A 23,104-nucleotide genomic window follows, 5' to 3' on the forward strand; every position below is an offset into this window, starting at 1 on the left:
ACCGTTTGTGATGGCTCCCACTGGGATTTTTGTTCATTGGGCACAAACCCAGCTCTCAAGAGGTCAGCTTTCATCTGTTTTGCCACCACCTTTGCCCCTTCGACAGTAGAGTGCCCACCAGACCCGTCGTCCATGTAGAGCTGACATCTTATGCCCAACTCCCTCCAACGCCGCAGTAAAACACGTGTCACTTTTGTGAAAACATAAGGAGCCGTGGAGAGGCCAAACGGTAACACGCAAAATACATAGGTTGTGATAGTTCCCTCCGCATTAAACCACTTAAACCCCAAGTACTTTTGATGCTCCTGTGCAATTTCAATGTGGTGGTACCCGCTTTTCAGGTCAAAAGTAATCACGTAGTCGCCCTTTTCGTAGACTCTTGCGACTGTTTTCAGGTCTTCCATTTTGAATTTAAATTTCGCCAGATAAGTATTGACGTACCTCAAATCCAAAATGAGTCTTAACTTTTTTCCATTATTTACCACGCCTAAAGGGCTGCAAATCATTGCCTCCTCACTCTTGACCTCCTTTATGCACCCTCTTTCCATCAAATCTCTAATTGAATCTGTGACAAAATCAAATTGGCACTGAGCGCTACTGTGATTTTTTACAGTTTTCGGCCTTGGTAGCTGCACGAACGGGAGTAGATACCCTTCACAAATGATCCTTAGCACAAATTCGGATGCCCCCATAGTTTCCCAAAATGGCTTGCACCTAGCTAAACTGCCCACCACCACCCCTTGCCCCTCTAGTTCCCCTTGATCGTCAGATTCGCACAAGCCCGCCACGCACCCCTCGTCAACAACACTCAGCACCGAATACACTTCATCATCTATTACATCAGGGGGGAGTCCGTCCGCACAGCCCTCAGAGCTATTTCTGAGCGGCTGGCTTCTGGCAGAAATTGATGAAGTGGCCTGGCTCGCCGCAACGGAAGCAGACTTTGGGGCCAGGCTGGATGGGGTTTCTCCCCGGTTGCGTCCTTGGTGCCTCGCTGGGCCCAGAAGGTGACTGCTGTTGTGGTGGCTGCTCAGCCCCTCGTGCGGCTGCTTTAGGGGTGACCACCCCGCCCCTGCCGAACCTGGATGGGATGCCCCCCCGAAAGGGCCGCTGCATGGCCACGGACTGCACGGCCGCATTCAGTCTCTTGCTCTTTTCGGCGGAGGTCACAATGCTGAGGATTCCCCCTCCCTCCACAAATTTGTTCGCCACCTCTACCCCATGGGTATCGGCGACGGCGAGCCACTCTTGCCTGTCCTCTAGAATGTCCTCACCTTTCTTTAGGTTTTTCGTTGCGCTCCTCAGCCGGTCGGATTTTAGTGCCCTCCGCACTTTCTCCAGGCGCTCCTGGAGCCGGGCGTTGACTGAGTGCTGGTGTTCATACGCCACGTTCCTCCATTTACTGGGGCCCGTTGACGTAGCACTCGAGTGATGGCGATGACGGCGAGCCTTCCTGCCGGAACTTTTTGATTTTTTGGATTTTTTGGACCTGGATCTCCGGCTCCTGGGGCTGGGTGACCGCGATGCACTGCTGGCACTCGACGATGATCTAGATGACGACGATGACGGCGACGACGACGACGATGACGGAGAACGTCTCCGTCTGCGACCTCTGCCGCGTGGGGATTCCGGGGCCCTGGCCCTTTCGAGCTCGATTTGGGCCTCGAGCAGCCTGATGCGAGTTGCCTGCTCCTCCAGGCGTGCCGCCGCCGCATCGTTCTGCTGCGCGTCAGCCTGCAGCTGCAGTCGTGCAGGTTCTGCGCTTGCAGCACGGCGGGTCCTTTTTCGGGGAGGCATGTTCCTAAAAAGGATCCTGAAAGTACGTTGAAAACAAACGGGATGAGAAATACACTACACTTGCAAAGCAAGAAGAAAAAGAACATGCCTCCCCGAAAAAGGACCCGCCGTGGGACAGCAGCAACAGCAAGCAAGTGTATTGTCAACTCACGGCAACAATAGTAAACAGCTTCAACTCATCTAGATCATCAAAATTAGTGCAGTCTGCAATCTGAGCACACCGCCAGCGGTGTGCTACGGAAATATCCAAATGACTCAACAAAATAACCATTCACTAGGGCGGGCGGGCATGGGCACTACACTTGCAAAGCAAGAAGAAAAAGAATGCCGCAGCCGGAGCGCATGCTCCTAATATCTTGCATTTGCGAGCAGCAAATGTTACGTCATGCAAAAGAAAGACAAAAAGAACTACATTTCTCGTTTCTTTCCTACGTCAGCCAACGAGAAATGAGGCATAACCACAAACTGTGATCAGACACGGAATGGAGCAAAACAAAGAAGAAGAACTTTGATGGGGATGGCCAATAAAACTGTAAGAGACAATTGCTCCTAATAAGGTAGCATCATTTGAGCAGCAGCAGGGATCCATGGGCTCCCATTAATCTTCATTATTTTCACAATGCTACACACACTAAGACAGACAGAAACACATACCGCCACACACAAGCACACACACACACACACACACACACACACACACACACACACACACACACACACACAAACGCACACCGAGGCATGACACACAGTGCAACTGACCTGCATTAAAGCAGCTTGCAGACACAGCATATGGATGATTTTTTCTTGTGTCGGGCTCCCGCTCATCAGGCATGACGAACTGAGCACGCAGTCGCTCACTGGCAAGGAACTCCATGGTAGCATTCAGGTCTCCTTGCTGATCCCGCTGTCGCAGAAGATCGCTACTCGGCAGGCACCCATCATCAACGAACGCCGTTGACATGTCAGAACCAGGAGATTGTTGGCGAGGAAGAGCAGAGATGTGATCCCAGACAATTTCCTGCTGAGAAGTCACGCTACGCTGGTCGGGCCCTCTGGTTATGATGTTGAGCGCGAGTTGACCGTGTGGGATCTCCACCAGTGTGTCCGTGTACCCGTACTGAGATAGCGAAACACAAACACCTCCCTGCCAAACAGGAAACTTGCGTGTCCTGTTGGCGAAGGAGTTGACGAGTGACATTTGTATGGTGGGCATCAACGCTGCGCTGACAGGGATGCCAGACTTACAGTAGAGACGGCGACCAGTGTAGTAGATGTGCAGGTCGGGGTTGGCTTTCTCCCAGTGCAGACTAGTGCGTGATTCAGCCTGTGCAGGAAGAATCATGACTTGCTCACCATCCTCGGTTACATGACACATACCTAGGCGTACGGCAATGTCGAGAGCGTCTTCACCACGCACCGGTGAATCTTTAGCCAGTACTTCAATGACATGGCTGCGTGAAGCGAATCCAAACTCATCACAGACAATGATTGGTGGAGGATATGAACTTGGGGAGTAGAACTTCCCTGTGATGTCACTCATCAACCATAGAGGTTGAACAACCACCAGCTTGGCATCTGGAAAATAGAATACCTGTAGTGAATACACATAGATACCCCATGTACATACATGCACACATACACACATACACATATGCACACATACACACATGCATACATGCCCACATACACACATACACATATGCACACATACACACATGCATACATGCACACATACACACATACATACATATACATATACAGTGACATACACACAATCACACATGCTGTAGTGCTGGAGTATAGTGCACACTTTAGATGAGCTATTTCAGGCCCCAAATCGCAGGTGTGCACTATGAGAATGCATGAACTTCGAAAATTAGTGCATTGCATCAATGCATCAATGCTTTCGAAGTTTGCCACCGCTGACCCGGGGCAAGCCATATGCATGCATATAATGATATCTACTGTCAGCTAAACTGCACATGCATGATGGGTACGAGACCCCATAAGTAGCACTTGCATTATAAAAAGCCACACGAAATAATACTATGATAATTTTGCTAATGTTCCCTCTATAATGCTGTTTACCATTACCTCAACTACTGAAGATTCTGTAATACTGTCTTTATAATAGTCTTAAAATAGATACTGGAAGGTTCGATGGACTTTTCGTGTGCTCTGGATGGCAGTCGTGAATCAGTCAAGTGTAAAGTCAAGTCGGCGGAAAAGCGCGAGCTCCAGAGTGGGGAGCAAACCCTTTCCAAACAAATCATTGCCGAAGTCGCTACCACTAATTCGTTTTAAAAGCGATAATTTCCTCAAATCCAGGCTGCCCATCATACTCCGGATATACCTTGAATTGCCAACACGTTGATCAAAGGAGTTGGTGCACATTATACTCTGGCAAATATGGCAAATACATACCATGTTTCATGTACCATGTATACATGTACAACCATTGCAAGAGAAACACAAAAATCTGCAAATGCACTTGTTGTGCAAGTACATATTTGCTTTTACAGCAACGATAGAGGACATAATCTGAATGAAACAGATCAAGTGATGATAGCCTATTGCTGCCTGATAATTTCCCAGTACAAAACAGCCTACCGTTTCATGCATTTTCCTGTATATCTGGAAATTGCTCTTCGCTCACTTGCATAGAACACTCTTTGAAGCTGCCCTGACTGACACTGATTATGAGCATAGCCTATTAGTACTTCCACACGATTTTGTTGCACCCTGGACATTACACGTCGGCCAGAATATTGCGGATTCCAAAAGATTTCTCAAACTTAAGAAGACAGTACTTGGAGCAGCAAAGTTACTTACCAGCGCTTTCTGATGGAGGTTGAACAGCTCCATGTTGACATCCAGGACTTCCTTCAGCGCTTTCAGTACAACTGGTATTGAAGAGTCATAGTATTTGGAGTAGTTGTAATCAAAGCGAAAAATTGCTGTAGCCAGAAATTCCATAAACTGGTCGGTGCTGATAGCAGGACTGTCTCTGCATTGATCACGAACATTCTCCAGGTGTGCCTCCGAAATGGACACAACCACGTCCGAATAGGGTCCAGATGCCTATTGAGAGCATAACGTTGAAAACAAGATGAATACACTTTGGGAAAGGAGAGAGAGAGAGAGAGAAAGAGAGAGAGAAAATGAGAGAGGTGGGGTATGGAATGTTTGGAGGTGTGTTTGTTGAGGGGAGGGGATCAGGGTTGGACTGGCAAAACATCAAACAGTTTAAAATGATAGACCAAAGCCAACACGATAATAACAGGTACGGTGGATGATTATGATTTTAGAACGTTGTCATACTCACTTGTTGCACCTTTCCCTTGTGTCGTTGGATCACTTCTCTCAATGCAGCCACACCTTCACACGTCTCATTGACGGCATTGACGAATGAGATCGGCTCATCCAGGAATTCCAGATGCTCGCTTAAGATTTTCTGCAGCGTCGCACACTCCTTCTCAATGGCGGTCATGCGGTCCTTGGAGAGTCGGTCCCGGCGTGTCACAACAATAAGAGCTTTGTTGCGAATGGTTGTGCCCTCTGCACAGCTGCAGGCAATGAAATCTGCCCAGGTACGGATCCAGCGTCTCATGTTCACGATGGACTCCATGCCCGACACCGTGAGCAGATTGAGAGCCCAGACGTCGGAGAATTTCGTCAGTCGCTGATGTTGTGACATGAATCGATACTGACCTCCAAGGTCGAGGTATATCGTACTGTAGGCATCCACGTAACGTCGCATACCTCGTGTCCTGGAGGCCAGTATCGTGTCACATTGGTCACCGCGGATGAAATTCTTGAATTTGCCAAAGAAACGGCGGCGGGGTAGAATTGATTTCAGAAGGGATGACTTTCCTCCGCCAGGGTGACCCAGAATTCGAACAACCAGTGGAGATTGCTGGTTAGTTTTCCGGCGGATTCTGTTCAGTGAAATTTGCTACAAACACAAGTCAAGTACGAAAGAGAAAAAAGCAAAGACAGAAGCGGGGCACATTTGATACAAAAAAATTCAACCTCTATCCAGCATGCCTTGCCTTGGACAATAGTGGCTAAACAAACAAGCAACACACACTCTCAATACCGTCATTATACAACATACACTCATCTACACAGAATTTCTCGCAACGTCAGACAATAAAGTATACTTGTAGCAGGCTAAATCGGAGTCTCACTTCACGAATACTTGAACATGGCCAATTCAGTAAAGCCTTAGCTATGAACTAACGTTCAGAATGTTTTGTTTAGTCACACGGATTCAAAATTAAAATGTGTAAAAAATACTTGTATGGATATAATACAGTGTTTTGGCCATAAACAAAACCCTGCACGTTATCAGCAATGACTACTGGTTTTCAGCAACTTGGGTCTCCTATAATACGCATCCAGTCTATGCTTTCGTAATGCTAACATAATGCTCGGGATAGCACTCGCTACTGATCTTCAGAAACGTGGCCTGACTATCACTCACAATAAGGCTGTTGTAATGTTCATCGTTACCAAGCGTTCGCTGGTTTCTCCCAGAATTTCATCGTACTGTTGTACGACATGCTATACAACATCCTTACACCGTACAACACCCTATTTGAATATGTTGACCAGTTGTGTTTGATGGTACGTTACGGGACAGGTATGGGATATCGCCAGGCATGCCGACGGCACACAAAAACACACACCTTGATGGTACGGTACGGGACAGGTACGGGATAGCACCAGGCATGCCGATGGCACACACAAACACGGAATTTAAGCCGTGTGGACCCTGGCTAGCGCCAGACGTTACTGAAGTAACGTCTTTTGCATAGCTACGGGAATAAAGTATACTTGTAGCAGGCTAAATCGGAGTCTCACTTTACGAATACTTTAACGTGGGCAATTCAGGTAAAGCCTTAGCTGTGAACTAACCTTCAAAATGTTTTGTTTAGTCACACGGATTCAAAATCAAAATGTGGCGGATATCTGTTCGACTATGATTTACGCATGTTGTTGTATTTGGTTCTTGTCTTGTAGAGTTCAGTGTCTGATGTCATATATGGTCTAAGTGTACGTGCGAATATGGTGTGATGTGTGACGTTTATGGTATGTGGTGCATGCAAGAGTACGTGTTGTCAGAGTGTGAGGATCTGCTTCCGTCTGTGTGAGAGTGACTGTCAAGTGAATGCTGTACATGCGCAGTGCTAGTTTGGTCTGGGAATGAGAGTCATGTTTGATTCGTCCATGGTTGAGGTTGTCTTGGTCTTGGTCATGTATTCTGTACGTATTAGTCCCTGAGTGGTCTTCCCGATTGTCGTCGCTTTATTGCTGCTTGTTCTTTGTTGTTTCTCCGTGTCTTTTCCCGGGTGTCTTTTCCCGGGTGTCTTTTCCCGTCGTCGTTTTCAGTCAAATCTTGTTGTCTTTCTCTTCCTGCGCCCTCGTCATTTGTTGTTATAATTATAAGAATTGAGACACAACATGAGAGTTTGCGTTGCTGTGTGGCGGGGGCCAGGGGAGAACAAATTCCATTTCATTGGCGCCCAACATGGGCTCGATCAAGACTTCTACTTGACCTCAAGGAGTCCAATAGTTTGTGCTCGTCGTTGCCCTTTTGTTTTCGTTCATCTATTCTTTTTGGGCCATGCTCTTGTGCGTTTTTCCATTCTTTTCGTCAACGTTTGGCGACGCGTTGTTTGTTTTGCTGCTGGATCCTCTACTAGACACCGGCGGCGTGATTCTACTCGACTTCGCCCCGCCATACTTTGGTGATACATGTTTGGAGATTGTGGTCGTTCGCAAGGCGGACAAGTTCCCGGTGAGTCGATCCCGGTGAGTCGATCCCAGTTGTGGGTTTTTGTTGTTACTTGAATCGATGTGTTCCCTTCGAGTTGTACATGCTCAGTTTCCGTAGTTCATAGCATATTTTATGGCGTGGGTTTGGTTTTGGTCGTGAGCGTGAGCGTTTCTATTTATTTGTGCTGTCCTTCGGGTCTCTTCGGCTCGCCGTGGGCGTCCGATCATGGTGAGCCACGGTCTACCTGGTTAGCCGGAGAGATTCCTGCGTTCTCATGGTTTGCCTTGCGGGTATTTTTTAGCTGGCGGTACCGACTTGTGCCAGCCAGGGTGGGTAACTTGATGGGTTTTTGGCAGGCAGCGGTCCCTGTGTTCTCGGGTTCCTGTATTTTTTTCTTTGCGTACTGGCAGCCATAATTATTATAGTTATTCGTTTCGTCTGTGCTGTCGCCACTGATTGCTTACTCCTACATGCGTGCTGTGTTCTGCTCTCTCTCTATGTTTTCTGTTGTGTACATGTTATACACTGCGCCTCCCTATCTTCAACATCCGAATGGGCAAGTCGTAGATGTCTACGAGACGACCGCACACCGCGTGGTCTTGCACCAAGGTTTCACGTCTGCCACCACTTGCTACTAGCCCTTTCCTAAAGGTGCTCGCCCTTTTTGGCCCTTTCTGGCCCTTTTTGGAAAAGCCCGTTTCTTTCGCCCTTTATTGCGTTTTTGGGTGAATATCGCCCTTTTTGAGCTTTTCTAGCTGAAAAAGTGCTAAAATCTGTTTGCTCATGCATGCGATCACAGTTTCCGAGTGCTCGATGGGCCTTGGCAGTTGCCACTGTTATCGTGGCTTCTCATCCCGTTTGTTTTTCTCCTACTCCATCTTTTTGTCTCGTGGTACATATACCTGTGTAGCATTTTCCTACTTGCTAGAGTCAGGGCGACTCTCCGCGGAGGGGAGGGCTGTGTTGCGGATTTCTGTTCGACTATGATTTACGCATGTTGTTGTATTTGGTGGTTCTTGTCTTGTAGAGTTCAGAGTCTGATGTCATATTATATGGTCTAAGTGTACGTGCGAGTATGGTGTGATGTGTGACGTTTATGGTATGTGGTGCATGCAAGAGTACGCGTTGTCAGAGTGTGAGGATCTGCTTCCGTCTGTGTGAGAGTGACTGTCAAGTGAATGCTGTACATGCGCAGTGCTAGTTTGGTCTGGGAATGAGAGTCATGTGTGATTCGTCCGTGGTCTGGTTCTCTTGGTCTTGGTCATGTATTCTGTACATATTAGTCCCTGAGTGGTCTTCCCGATTGTCGCTTTATTGTTCCGGGAGTACTATTTGAAGTATTATCTAGACAATGTATCACACGCATGCAGTTTGATCTTTCAGCACGTCTGCTGTATACATGTGCATATTAGAGAACTTATATCACTTCTGTCCCAATTCCCTGTGAGCCATCGCATGGAATGAGGTATGGTTGTGGCTGTGGTGGTGGTGGTGGTGGTGGCGGTGGCGGTGGCGGTGGCGGCGGCGGCGGCGGCGGCGGCGGTGGTGGTGGTGGTGGTGGGGGTTGTGGTGGTGGTTAGTGGGGGGGGGGGGGGGGGGTGGTTAGAGGTTGCCATCCTTCCCCTTTCGTCTTTGTCTGAGTCATAAGTTGGCAGATCAATAATGTATGTGCAGAATTGCAAGCGTGAATGATCCACTCATGTAATTATCAGACTCCACTAGTGGTCACAAATCTTGGATGATGCACAAGTACAGGCTGTGCGTGTAGCTCACATTCCTTTATCTCTCTCTCCCTCTCTCTCTCCCCCTCTCTCTCTCTTCTCTCTCTCTCTCTCTCTCTCTCTCTCTCTCTCTCTCTCTCTCTCTCTCTCTCTCTCTCTCTCTCTCTCTCTCTCTCTCTCTCTCTCTCTCTCTCTCTCTCTCTCTCTGTCTCTGTCTCTCTCTCTCCCTCTCTCTCTCTCTCTCTTCTCTCTCTCCCTCTCTCTCTCTCCCTCTCTCTCTCTCTCTCTCTCTCTCTCTCTCTCTCTCTCTCTCTCTCTCTCTCTCTCTCTCTCTCTCTCTCTCTCTCTCTCTCTCCTGTCTCTCTCTCTCTCTTCTTTTCTCTCTTTCGCTTTCCCTCCCTATTTCTGTTGCTCTGTCTCCCCTCCACTGTCTGTTACTACATGGATCAAGAAAGGAAATGCACCTCAATGACGTCCAGAAACTGTGTGGGTTACAGAGGGTGTGGGAGTACTGTCACTACTCACAACATTGGCCCTGAACTCACCAGAAGCGGTGGAGGTAGTTGTTTCCGAGTGTTTATGGCTTTCTGAGTTCAATTACACGCACACGCACACGCACACGCACACACACACACACACACACACACACACACACACACACACACATACATGCACAATCACGCACACGCACATGCACATACACACACACGCTCACATAAACACACACAAACACACACACACACACACGCATACACAAATGCATGCACACACACACGCACATACACACACACACACACACACACACACACACATGTCGCAGCACACACCGGTAGAGAAAATACACCTGTTATTGAAATACCTTCTGAAATTTCACCAGCTCCATTGTGGGAACATTGGTTGACTCACCAGAGATACAATGATCCAGGAAAGAAGGGACAGATGGCTAATGGCATGCACTGACGTCATTTTGCCAGAAAGCAGTCTACAGGTAGCAGTGACTACTTGACCTCAGTGTGATGCATTCCTTGAGTCTTCAAGATGGCATTGTTTCAATGTGGCGCTGTTTTGCAGTATTTCTAGGAATGTCATGGGCAACAAGGTGTTTTGATGAGAATGAAAGTTTTGCCGATCGAACAGGTAACAGCCTGGCATGACTACCTGGCATCAGTGTGTTATGTTCACAGGGACATCAATGTGGTGTTGCATTACAGCATTTTCTAGGAAAGCCATGGGCTAGAACAAGGTGTTGTGATGAGAATGGAAGAGAAAAGGAAAGTTGTTGCCGATCGATGGGGACAATGGAATAATTATAAGTGCGCTGTACGTACACCAGTCAAACTGACTTTGGCGAGTGTAGATACAAATCACTCACTTACCTGGGTGAGCGACAATAAACGTTGTTCGGATAGTCTCCCGAGTAGCTCAGTCCAAGCACCCATGTCTTCTTGACTAATGTGCACACCAACTAAGCAATCCAAGATGCCGCCCTATAACAGAAGTCCAAAAAAGGGCCGAAAAGTCGTATTCAGGATACATACCTGTTATGATGGATATACATCCAGTCAAGGGTGAGGTGGGGTAGAGTTGGGTCTATAGGGGGGTAAGTGGAAGGATGGTGGAAATATTGCATGGTCTTCATGGCCCTAAGGGAGGGGGGGGGGGGGGAGTGGAAGATTCTGTATCCCTTACTACTATGTGTGTAGTGATTTGTGGAGTCATCTTCTGCGTATATCATGTTCTGTTACAGTAACAATTTTGTTCCTTCTTTTTCAACTATTGTGTTCTGGTACCCTCCATCCAAAGTATGGCGTGACCCTGCTCAATTTCAGGTCCCCAACCAAACCAGTGTGGATCTCTATGCTACTTCAAGCAGCAGCATGGGAATTACATAAGTTTACTGTACCTTGGTTGCTGGTGGGAAATCTTCAGCAGACTTGTTGCAAGCTTGTACAAATAGTGACAGACACTGGGCATAGGAAGTAAAAAAACACACGCACAAACATAAACACACACACAGGCACACAAACATATGCAAACATACACACACACATGCGTGTGCGAGCGAGCGCCCGCACGCACACGCACACGCACACACACACACACACACAAACACACACACACACACACACACACATACACACACATGCGCGCGCACACACAAACACACACACACACACATAAACACACACATGGGTACACACAAACACACACACACAAACATACACACATGTGTGCAAGCGCGCGCACACACACCAGGGGCAGTCGTGAACCCACCGAGAGGCAGGGGTGATCCCACCCAGGGACAGTGGTCATCTCACCCAGGGGCAGTCGTGAACCTACCGAGAGGCAGGGGTGATCCCACCCAGGGACAGTGGTCATCTCACCCAGGGACAGTCGTGAAGCCACCGAGAGGCGGGGGTGATCCCACCCAGGGACAGTGGTCATCTCAACCAGGGGCAGTCGTGAACCCACCGAGAGGCAGGGGTGATCCCACCCAGGGACGATGGTCATCTCCACCTGGGGCAGTCGTGAACCCACCGAGAGGCAGGGGTGATCCCACCCAGGGACAGTGGTCATCTCAACTAGGGGCAGTGGTCATTCCACCCAGGTACAATGGTCATCCCACCTAGGGAAATTGGTCCCAACCAGTGTAAACCCTGCTGTCTTATCAACTGGAACATTGATATCTGTAAAACTATAAAAGCGCTCGTGTCTTACCTGATGCTTTGTTGTCTTATCTAGTACGTAGGGGACTAGATACTTCACAACATGCAGTTTATCCTTCATTGCCGCAATGTCCAATGGAGTGACGCCATCCTGGAAAAGAAAAATGATAAAAATAGGCACCAAAAAAAGATGGAAGAGGATTCCATTGTAACAAGATAATATATTGTGTCATGTAAAATACACACCAGAAGTAGACACTGTTGAATTCTGGAGAAAACCGTTTCTGTCAAAACGAATCGGTGTCTGTTGGTAGTCGATTGGTTGTGTTTCTAACAATAATTGCTATCATGTCCCCGAGAAAAATGAAATACAGTTGTGAGACAAAAAGACACGGTTCGTGTGAGACTGGGCCAAACTGAGTTTCCGCAGGCGTCCGAACGCTACTCCCCGCAAGGATTAAAGAGCAGAATATAATATGCAGCTCCTCATATAAGGCAGTAGGGCGTAAGTAGATCAGACCCACCACAAAGTGGTCAAAGACCAAAAATTCCATTCACTGTATCCATGTTTCCCACATGCGAGGACCAACTACCTGCAGGTCGCAGCAGGGCTGGAAAAATCCCTCACCTTCCAAGCAGAATTTGAATTGGATATCCTCTACTTCACATTCATGATCCTAGACCATCCAACTATGCCTATTTGTCTGATACCAAGGCAGTGCCGAAATTGTAAATGTACAAAGTCAGTAGATGTAATCGCATGGATTGCAATGCACTCAAGTGCATGTGTTATTGTGTTGACTACTCGATACTTATCAGGAGTTAAGAGGGGTGCTCGCTAACTAGTTTTGTTTGTTAACTTAATGCTTCATGAGATGCAACGTACCTTGTCAGGTTGGTTTAGATTTGCTTTGCTGTCCAGTAGATGCTGCATACAGTCGATATGACCCCACTCACTGGCATAGTGAAGTGGTGTCTTTCCATACTATAACACAAGTGTATGTTCAGCAAGTAGCCAACAAAGAACATGGCTTACTATGAGAAATGATAGTACACATTGTATGCCATATGTTCGTCTGTGGATGATACAATATGAAGCAGGGCAAGTGACAGCTTTGAGCCTGTTGATTCCAGAGGACTTCCAAAGTCATCACCAAATGTGCTCGCCGACTAACCTCATTCACACAACCAGCAACATGACACTCGGAGTTAGGACACATACTGATTTCTTCACATAACAGTTTTCAATGAAAGAGAGAGAGATAGAGAGGGATACACTCGGGATCTGCTGTGACATATTTTTCATGCTGAAGAAGCCATCAGACAATTGGCATTAAAAATGGGGATAAAATTAATCATTGTGAAAAAAGCTCCTCGCCCGGCACATTGAGCACTTTTCCAGCAGTTTACCAGCATAGTCTTTGATTTCTTCATACAGTTAGTTTTCAGGAAATGCATTAGCAGAGTATATTGAAATGGCTGTTCCATAACCTGCCTTATCTCCTTGATCTGGGTTAGCTCCAGCTTGCAGTAGATGCAGAACGCAGTCCGCCTCGATCTCCATAGTGGCATAGTGAAGTGGTGTCTTTCCATACTATAACACAAGTGTATGTTCAGCAAGTAACCAACAAAGAACATGGCTTACTATGAGGAATGATAGTACACATTGTATGCCACATGTTCGTCTGTGGATGATACCATAATGAAGCAGGGCAAGTGGCAGCTTTGAGCCTGTTGATTCCAGAAGACTTCCAAAGTCAACACCAAATTAATGTGCTCTCCGACTAATCTCACTCACACAAACAGCAATATGACACTCGGAGTTAGGGCACATACTGATTTCTTCACATAACATCTTTCAATGAAAGAGAGAAGGGTCCAATCAGGAGCTGTTGTGATTTAATTTTCATGCCGAAGAAGTCATCAAACAATTGGCATTAAACAATGGGGAATAATACTTGTGAAAAAATCTCTTCGCCCGGCACATTGAGCACTTTTCCAGCAGTTTACCAACATAGTCCTTGATTTCTTAATAGTTAGTTTGCAGGAAATGCATTAGCAGAGTATATTGAAATGTCTGTTCCATAACCTGCCTTATCTCCTTGATCTGGGTTAGCTCCAGCTTGCAGTAGATGCAGAACGCAGTCGGTATTGTTCTCAATAGTGCCATAGTGAAGTGGCGTCCGTTTATCCTGTAGTACAGCAATAGGTACAAGCAGTGATAAACAAAAGAAAACCTCTTCTGACTTGCATAACTCAGGGGAAAATTGGTGTATCACTCTGATGGTGTGATTACTGCAGTATATTTTACAAATGAGACAGAGAAGTTCTCAGTCACATGTACTAGCTTGTGCGCCCATAATACTGGTTGTACATGACATAGACACTATACTACCTACCACAATAATAGTACAACAGCATGTTCATCAACTTAAATTATAGGACAGGTTTGGATTTACTTTGCTGTCCAGTAGATGCCGCATACAGTCGATACAACGCTGGCCACTGACAAAGTGAAGTGGTGCCTTTCCCCACTATAACACAAATGAATGTTCAGCAACTAACAAACAAAGAACATGTTTAGTTGTTTGTCCACTATTGTTGTGTATCTTACACTCAAAGGTTCCAGGAACTGACACCGACCAGTATTTATTTACATGGCTTAACGATAACATAGGATATGCAAGATAGAAAAGGAGACGAAAGAAATTACATGACTATGTTTAAGCAAGAGAGAAGAAGAACTAGATAGAAGCCCAGGTAAAAACTCTCATCGCTCTTTTGCACCATGGACACCAACGTCTGCCAGGCCTTGTCGGCGGTCTTTCCATCTGCAGTTAGCAGCTCGCGCTTGGCGTCCGCAAATGTGTTGCATCCGTAGCATGCGCTCTCTACCTTGCTGCTAGCAACAGCAACGCGCAATCTGATCAGGTACTCGTCTTCACTGAACTCGTTCTGTGCTGCTACGTCCTCGAATAACTCAAGGTAGGACTCTACCGTTTGCTTACCATCAAACTTAGGCATCATGATGGCTGGTTTCCTCGTGATGGCACTACTATTCAGGATGCTGCTGTCGTCGCTAGAGGGTCGCAGAGTTCGAGGAGCAAATCATACAGTCCATACCCTCTAGAGTCGTCAGCAGCATTCTGAATAGTAGTGCCATGACGAGGAAGCCAGCCATTAAGATACCTAAGTTTGATGGTAAGCAAAGGGTAGAGTCCTACCTTGAGTTATTCGAGGACATAGCGGCACAGAACGAGTTCAGTGAAGACGAGCGCCTGATCACATTGCGCGTTGCTGTTGCTGGCAGCAAGCTAGAGAGCGCATGCTACGGATGCAGCACGTTTGCGGACACCAAGCGTGAGCTGCTAACTGCACATGGAAAGACCGCCGACTTGGCCTGGCAGGCGTTGGTGTCCATGGTGCAAAAGAGCGATGAGAGATTTTACCAGTTTGTGGTGCGAACAATAAGAAAAACAGAGAAGTGGGCGAAACTTGCAATGCCTGAGTCATCAAGCCGCAGTGGGACCAGCCAGGTGGACAAGAGTGGACTGTTTGTGTCCATAGTACAGCAAGTGCTGCTGGAGTCTGTCGGTGCTAACATGAAGGCATTCATGATCGAGAAAAAGTTTTATGCCAAGGACATGAAAGCGTTCGCCGAAAAGGTATGGCCTATCAAACCACCCATGGTCGGAGGACGAAGACGACGAAACCGATCATGGATGACGAGCATCAATTCGCGTCGGCAGAGTGCCTGATTGTCGGGGTCGAGTTGTCGGATCCAGCTATGTGCGCTGCCCAGCCACCGGCCGTCAGTGTCAGCTGTGTCGAGATAGACCGCCTATGGATGATGGAAGAATTTCCCAAAGTTATCAAGACGTTACCCGACTTCCCGATTGATCGTTGCGGTACATTCTACCAGGTTGGATTGCTGTGGCGATCGATGAAACCCCAGACAACCTCAACCAAGCGATGGCAGCGGCGCAAGTGCTACTGAAGCAGTTGGAGAGCAAAGGTCAGCGGACCGTGTATGATAAAGTCCTGATCAACGAGTATTTGGCGTTGGACACCACCGAGAAAGAGCCACACTCTGAGAGTGCTGGTTACTACATGCCACATCACAAAGTATTCCGCCGCGACGCTACGACAACAAAGACACGAGTCGTCTTCAACGAGTCAGCGTACACCGGAGCAGCATCGCTGATCAACATGGTCGATCCCGGGCTGTCACTGCTACCAGATCTCACCAGTATCCTGTTCAGGTTGCATGGATATCCGTCGGCGTGTCTTGCTGCGAAGTTGTCATTTGTTGTCAACGAATTGAGTGTGCCGATTCAGAAGATTGTGAGTTGGACCGAAAGTCTCACAATGTGGCACTGGATACTCGGCTGGACTTAATTTTTGATTCAGTTGACTGAAGCCCTTTGGTGCGGAGAATGTTGTGTATGGCCTTGTCATGGGAAAGGTCTTCAGTGAATGTGCGTCAGATGTCGTCATGACTGTAACTCCTACTTGATTCCCTGGCTATGTGCTGCTATGCTAGGCTATGCCATGCTGGTTTGTTTGAATTATTTCTTGAGCATTGAATTTATTGATCTGTAATTGAATTGTCTTACCTGTGTCTACGTTATTTGCTCTGCAGTATCCTTGATCAATGTGTTAGGCAAGTGCCAAGATGTCGTACCGTACTGGCAATATATGTTGCCGCATAGTCATCAACCAAAGCGTAGCAGAGGGTGCCGACATGTCATCGTTCATCGGACTTGGCACACTGATTCCTTTACAAAAACCAAAAAAACCTAGAGGACCCGTGACTAGCCTGCGTCCCATTGTCCTCCTGAACACCATCCGAAAAGTTTTCTCCATTGTAGTGCTCTGCCAAATCGCAAAGGACATTGCTCGTTATGTTGGTCCAACTCAATCTGGCTTCAGACAAGGCCGAAGTACAACAGATGTGGTATGGACACAGCGATGGATTGCGGCCAAGGCGACTCGATGCAACTGGGAATGCCATATGCTGGGGATTGACATGTCCCGTGCGTTCGACACGATCGATCGCACCAAACTGTTAGACGTCATGGCATTAGTGACTGGCCCCGATGAAGTGCGCATGATCCAGCACCTACTGTTCCACACACAAATATCAGTGAAAGTAGGAAAGGCAACTGCCAATCCGTTTCTCAGCACCATCGGCACCCCCCAGGAAGATGGCTTGAGCCCTGTTCCTTTTTTTTGTTACCTGGAGGCAGCACTGCGCCAAGTGAGAGCAAACCTTCCCGAAAGCCCTTTCGCCGACCGTCACATACCCGGAGAAACAGGTTACGCCGATGATGTGACATTGTACTCAACCAGTGAGGAGTGGCTGAAGCGAAGCCTCCCCATCATTAGCGCAGAACTCGGGGATTGGTCCCTTACAGTAAACGAGACCAAGACCGAATTCTTGCATCTGACATCAACTTCAGACTCCTGGCGGTCCAGCAGGCAGCTAGGGTCCGTCATTGGCGACAGTGAGGACCTGGAGCAGAGGAAAGACCTCGCTTCGAGTGCATACGGCAGGATGTATAGCCTCTGGCTGAGGCGTGGGAAGGTCAGTGAGCAGAGGCGCATCCGCCTGTATAATGCCCTGGTTCTGCCCGTTCTTTTGTATAACTGCGGCGCATGGGGGCTCACGGCAGCACAAGCAGAATCGCTTAACGTTTTCCACCGGAAGCAGCTCCGACGGCTCATTGGCATAGTCTACCCAGCCAGGATATCAAATACTGAGCTGTATGAGAGGTGCAACACGGAACCACTATCTGACATCGTGGACAGGAGAAGATGGCAGCTAACCGGCCATATTCTCCGTATGGACAGGGATGCGCCGCCATGGATCGAGCTGACGGGCTATTTTGCGGGAGATGCCAAGGCTGGGCGTGGACGTCCAAGGACATCCATTGCGAAGCGCATCACAAGCGACTTACAGAGGAGGAACATCGACTTGAAGCGCAGCAGTCAGCTGGGAAATGTGAGGGCCATCGCTCTGGACAAGCCTACATGGAGAAATCTGGCCGACAATCCATGATCTGGCGTCACAGGTCATCAGAGCGCCGTGTTAATAATTACCTTGATAATGGAATTTGATCATAGGAGATAGGACAGAAGCGGAACGTATAATTCTACCCACATAATTATATTATTACGCGTGCTGTGGTATTATTATTATTATTATTAACGCGTAACGCAGGGGGGTGCGGCGTAACGCGCGACCAGGCTAGTGCGACAAATTTTCGTTGCGTTCGTAACGCGCGTCCGGCGGGGTGCGGCGATCTTTTCATTGCAGTTTGCAAAAAATGATGCGGCAATAGCAAAAAAATGATGCGGCAATAGCAAAAAAGTGATGCGGCAATAGCAAAAAAAGGACTGCGGCAATATAGAAACCTGTGTAACGGCTCCTGTGCGACTTTGCATGTAACGCCCTGCGTGCGGTAAACATGTGCCAATGTAACGCTTCATGGCCTCACTGCGACCATATTGCCAGTACGGTAGTATCCATGCTGGATTTTAGTCAGTAGACTGCTCTGCTGCACTGTTTGATGACGTAGTTACGTTCCTTTATTTTCCTTCGCACTAGTAGTTTGATTTTCTTGAGTTTAAGTGCACGCACGGTGTATTTAAATTTTTTGTGTTTAGTTTAGTTGACGTCGTGAGGTACTAATTTGGCTACCCGGACTGAACGAACTGTACTCAGTCGAGATCGAGGATCGACCTGGCTACATTTTCAGTGCATGCGTTTTCCGTATTTGATGCATGCAGTACGCTGGCGTCGTATGCGCTGATTGTAGGTGCACTTGTATGTGCACGCTGTGATGAGGACAGCGTTTTTGCATCCGCTTGTGCTTTGATAGCCCGTTTACCTGCTTTTCTATCCAGTTCTTCTTCTCTCTTGCTTCAACACAGTCATGTAATTTCTTTCGTCTCCTTTTCTATCTTGCATATCCTTTGTAATCGTTCGTGCCATGTAAATAAAAACTGGTCGGTCTCAGTTCCTGGAACTTTTGAGTGTAAGATACAAACCAATTATATTACATGTCACGATTACATAGTCTACACACTATACCCGAGAGACCTCTTTTGGGTGGTGGCGTATAACTGTGTGAAACATGAAGTTGCTACAGTGGAGTCTGAACACCCTGAGGAAGGTGTAACGTATTTTACCGATTGTAAGTCGACCCCGGTTATAGGTCGACCCCCGTATCCGGAGGTCTCAATTCTGCGTTTTAAAGTTTTCACCCAAAGAAGCACCACTAACCCCTCCCTGCTATTAACACATCAACAAATCAAAACATTCCTTGTTGGAGGTTATAACATCCCAATCCTTCAAAAGACCAATAAACTGGAAAAATGTGTACACATAGTGCACTCGTGCATGCAGTTCAGGTCATTTTTTGTAAGATTCTGATAGTTCCCGGTTATAAGTCGAATCCCGGTTGTAAGTCGACCCCCAACCTTTCTCCTTCTATTTTAAGTCGTAAAAGGTCGACTTACAACCGGAAAAATACGGTATATACACTACCTATCACATTACAGGCAAGGACATGTTTTCATTGTGAAAAAGAAGAAGGGCAAAATTTCACGAGTTATGACTAACTGTCCACCTACGTAACCAGATCTTATACAGTCAGCGTGTGCGACAAAATGGCACAAAACTGACAAGGAGTACTGAGACATTCGGCGACCTGACGTCAACCTAGGTCTAACATTTCTCCAAGGCGCAAACCGACAACCTTCCAACTTGGAAGGCTCAGGTTCGGAAAGGTCCAAGAGGGGAAGAAAAGTTTTGTGCCATTTTGTCGCACTCTCTGACTGTATAAGATCTGGTTACGGTGATGGACAGTTATTCATAACTCGTAACATTTTGTCCTTCTTCTTTTTCACAATAATTTAATTGGCTCACCATCCGAGTTACATTTTGCACACCTGATGAGCCGTCATGACCTATACGGCGAAACGTAACGTCGTATGGAACTACTTGTTATTGTACATATCTAGTCCATCATACATGATAGTGGAGTTCAGTAGGATGTTGACGTTTCGTTTTGTCACAATTCGTCTTCGCTTAGCTTCCCCTTTCTATGTTTATTACATAGACTTGAGCCTCCCAAGTTGGGTGGTCTGTTGCTTTGCGTCGTCGAGTTGTAGTAAGGCCGGTATGTCCAATAGTCTTACTTGTTTCATCATCATCCAGTAACTTTCGGCATTCTTTGTTGCCGTGATGCGTAGCTCGTGCTCTTCTTTGTTGCGCTTTCCTTCCCCTCTTTGACCTTTCCGAACCTGAGCCTTCCAAGTTGGAAGGTTGTTTGTTTGTTTGTTTGTTTATTTAGAGTCGAAGAACAAACAGGCAAATTTGCCTAATTACATGATATCGACTAAAAAGGAGAATAAATTATAAAAGGCCAATGAAGGTAATGACACTGAGTAGAGTGGGTAGTAAAGTATTACTTTGTTAAAGCCAGTTAGGCCAGTAAAGGAAATAATAGTACAGCGGGCAGTGGCATTACTGAAAAGCAGCATGTGCTGGGAGGGATCGCATGAATCGGTGGTACTGTGGGATTTTCCTGATGTCGGGCTGGAGCCTGTTCCACAGTGATACACATTGGAATGAGGCAGAATGTGTGCCAGCGGATGTCTTAGTGACTGGAAATTTAAGTGCTCGATTTCCCTGACTACGTGTAGCACGGCCGGCATTAAGAGGACTGAACATATTGGTAAGCAATGTGCTGCATTTACCCTGAAGGCAGCGCCAAGTGTAGCCAAGCAGCTTGTGGCAGTACATAACTTCTAGCGAGTGCAATCGCAATTGGCAATACAGCGGCGCAGATGGTGATGCAAATGGAGCGTTGTAAACACAGCAGACTGCGCGCTTGAGTAGCCGCTCTAGGCGCTCGAGCTGATGTGAGGTGAGGCCAGCAGAGAAACAGTTGCTAGCATACAGGAAGTCAGGAAGGATCAGGGACTTCAGGTATGTGATGCGGCACGGGAGGGGCATGCAGCGCCTGTTTCTAAACAGGACAGCTATTTTACAGGCAGCTCGCTTGGCGATCTGGTTGACCATTGTGGTCCACTTTAGATCTTGGTCCATGTGGACACCAAGATACTTTGCGGATTCTACTTGTGCCAGTTGAACTCCAGAGCACATAACGCTGACACGAGGATTCACAGAACGATGGGCAGGGATGAACAAAATCTGGGTTTTACTCTCGTTTAGTACCAGGTTCCTGCTGGCAAGCCATCTGGCCAGGTGTGTAACTGCAGAAGACATATTGCGTTCCAGCTGATGTTTGTCCCTGCTACTAATATAGAGCATGATGTCATCTGCGAACTGAACTGTCCGCACACCATACGGTTGCACTTCAGCTGCCACACCACGGACATAGAGGACAAACAGCAGAGGACCAAGTACGGAACCCTGGGGCACACCACTGCTGGGCTGGAATACCTTGCTGTGCTGGTTCCCAATGACAACTCTTTGCTGCCGGTCACTTAAGTAGTCTGCCAGCCAATTCAGCGCACTTCCACCAACACCAATACTGAAGAGGTCGCGGATGAGGGTGCCATGTTGAACCTTGTCGAATGCCTTCGACATGTCAACAAAGGCGGCGCAAGTTGAGAGTCCGGAGTCTTTGGCATTGGCAAAGGCCTCTGATGCCATCACAACAGCATCCTCTGTTGAGTGCTGTTTCCGGAATCCGAACTGGCAATCTGGGTAGAGGCTGTGGGTGGTCAAGAATTCAGTGAGTTGCGAATGTACGATGCGCTCAAGGATCTTTGAGATAATCGGCAACAGAGAAACAGGCCTGAAATTGGTGGCCTTAGTAGGGTCGCCGCTCTTGTACACAGGGGTGATATTTGCAAGTTTCATGGATAGTGGAAATCTCCCTTCGGAAAGTGACTTGTTGAAGATGAGAGTTACTGATGGAGCTAAGAGGTCAGAGCATGCTGCTAGTACAAGAGCAGGTACGCCATCACTGCCCGTTGACTTTGTCGTATCTACACTGCTGAGCAACTTGCGTACACATGCGATGGATACTGGCTTGAAACAGCAGAGATCAGTACTTGCATGCGGACCAGAGGGGATGGACAGCACCTTTGGGCGAGTTGCATCGGTGACGATGTCCGCAAACACTTGTCCGATTTCATCCGGGGGGGGGGGGGGGGGGATTGAGGAGCAGTGTGGGTCCGTGTTCTGCCTGATACCTGGTTAATCACTCTCCATGTTTGTCTTGGCTGACCTTCCGCATTGGCAAACTGATCCTGATAGTAGCAGGCCTTGAGTCGTCGGTTAAGCTGGTTCACATCACGTCTGGTCTGGCGGAAAGCTTCATGGTCCACAGGGTTGCAGGTGCGTAGCCATTTGCGGTGGGCCCGGTTTCGACTAGATATTGTGGCCAGCAGGTTTGCATCCATCCAAGGAACATGTTTGCGTGTTTTGGTCCGGCGGGTCCTCAAAGGAGCATGTTTGTCTAGGATATCCAGGAACTTCTGCAGCCATCGAGTCCACATCTCATCACACGATCCATCCAAGGAGCACAAGTTTGCAGCCACGAGGTCATTGCGAAACATTTCCATGTTGATGCCTCGGAGGTGCCGAGTCTGCGGTTGAGCACTCTGGGGTGCACAGTCAGCAGTGGTTGCCAGGGTAGAGATGACAGCCGAATGGTCACTAAATGATACTGGGGAGACAATGGTTGGGGCTCTGCACAGCAACGTACTAAATACTAAGTCCAGGGTGGTTTGTGATCCCGTAATTCCGATTCTTGTGGCCTGACTCACACTTTGTGACAGTCCGAGGGTATTCGCGATGTCAGATAGATAGGAGAGTTGACCACTCTGGCAGCTATAGTCAACATTGAAGTCACCACAGATTATGACATCCTTTGGCTCCCTCATCGCACGAGTGAACGTCGCTTCCAGGGTCTGCCAGTAAGACACTCGCATATGAGGTGGCCGATACAGACAGGCAATGAGACAAGGCTTCGGCTGGGCCTTCACCTCTACCCAGCAGCACTCAATATCCTGTGTGGCAAGATCTGGCCGGGGGTGGCATTTCAGTCCGACATCAGTGTATATACACACACCACCACCCAAGTTCCCGCAACGGT

At 47.7% G+C, this 23,104-nt stretch overlaps 1 protein-coding gene across 1 annotated transcript in view; it reads right to left on the reverse strand.

The window, feature by feature from the left end:
- The window catches only part of LOC135824549 (uncharacterized), a 28,951-nt gene extending 15,743 nt beyond the window's left edge, over positions 1–13,208 (reverse strand). The window contains exons 1-8 of the mRNA XM_065337282.1: positions 12,853–13,208; positions 12,019–12,117; positions 11,204–11,266; positions 10,677–10,787; positions 9,846–9,887; positions 5,123–5,752; positions 4,630–4,878; positions 2,557–3,388 (exon numbers count right to left, since the gene is read on the reverse strand). Coding sequence (XP_065193354.1) covers positions 2,557–3,388; positions 4,630–4,878; positions 5,123–5,752; positions 9,846–9,887; positions 10,677–10,787; positions 11,204–11,266; positions 12,019–12,117; positions 12,853–12,900 — 2,074 coding nt within the window. The 5' untranslated portion in view covers positions 12,901–13,208. The remainder of the gene's footprint in view (positions 1–2,556; positions 3,389–4,629; positions 4,879–5,122; positions 5,753–9,845; positions 9,888–10,676; positions 10,788–11,203; positions 11,267–12,018; positions 12,118–12,852) is intronic.
- Between the last annotated feature and the right edge of the window lie 9,896 nt (positions 13,209–23,104).

The sequence above is a fragment of the Sycon ciliatum genome, chromosome 9 (genome assembly GCF_964019385.1).
Source record: "Sycon ciliatum chromosome 9, ocSycCili1.1, whole genome shotgun sequence".
NCBI classification, from domain to species: Eukaryota; Metazoa; Porifera; class Calcarea; order Leucosolenida; family Sycettidae; genus Sycon; species Sycon ciliatum.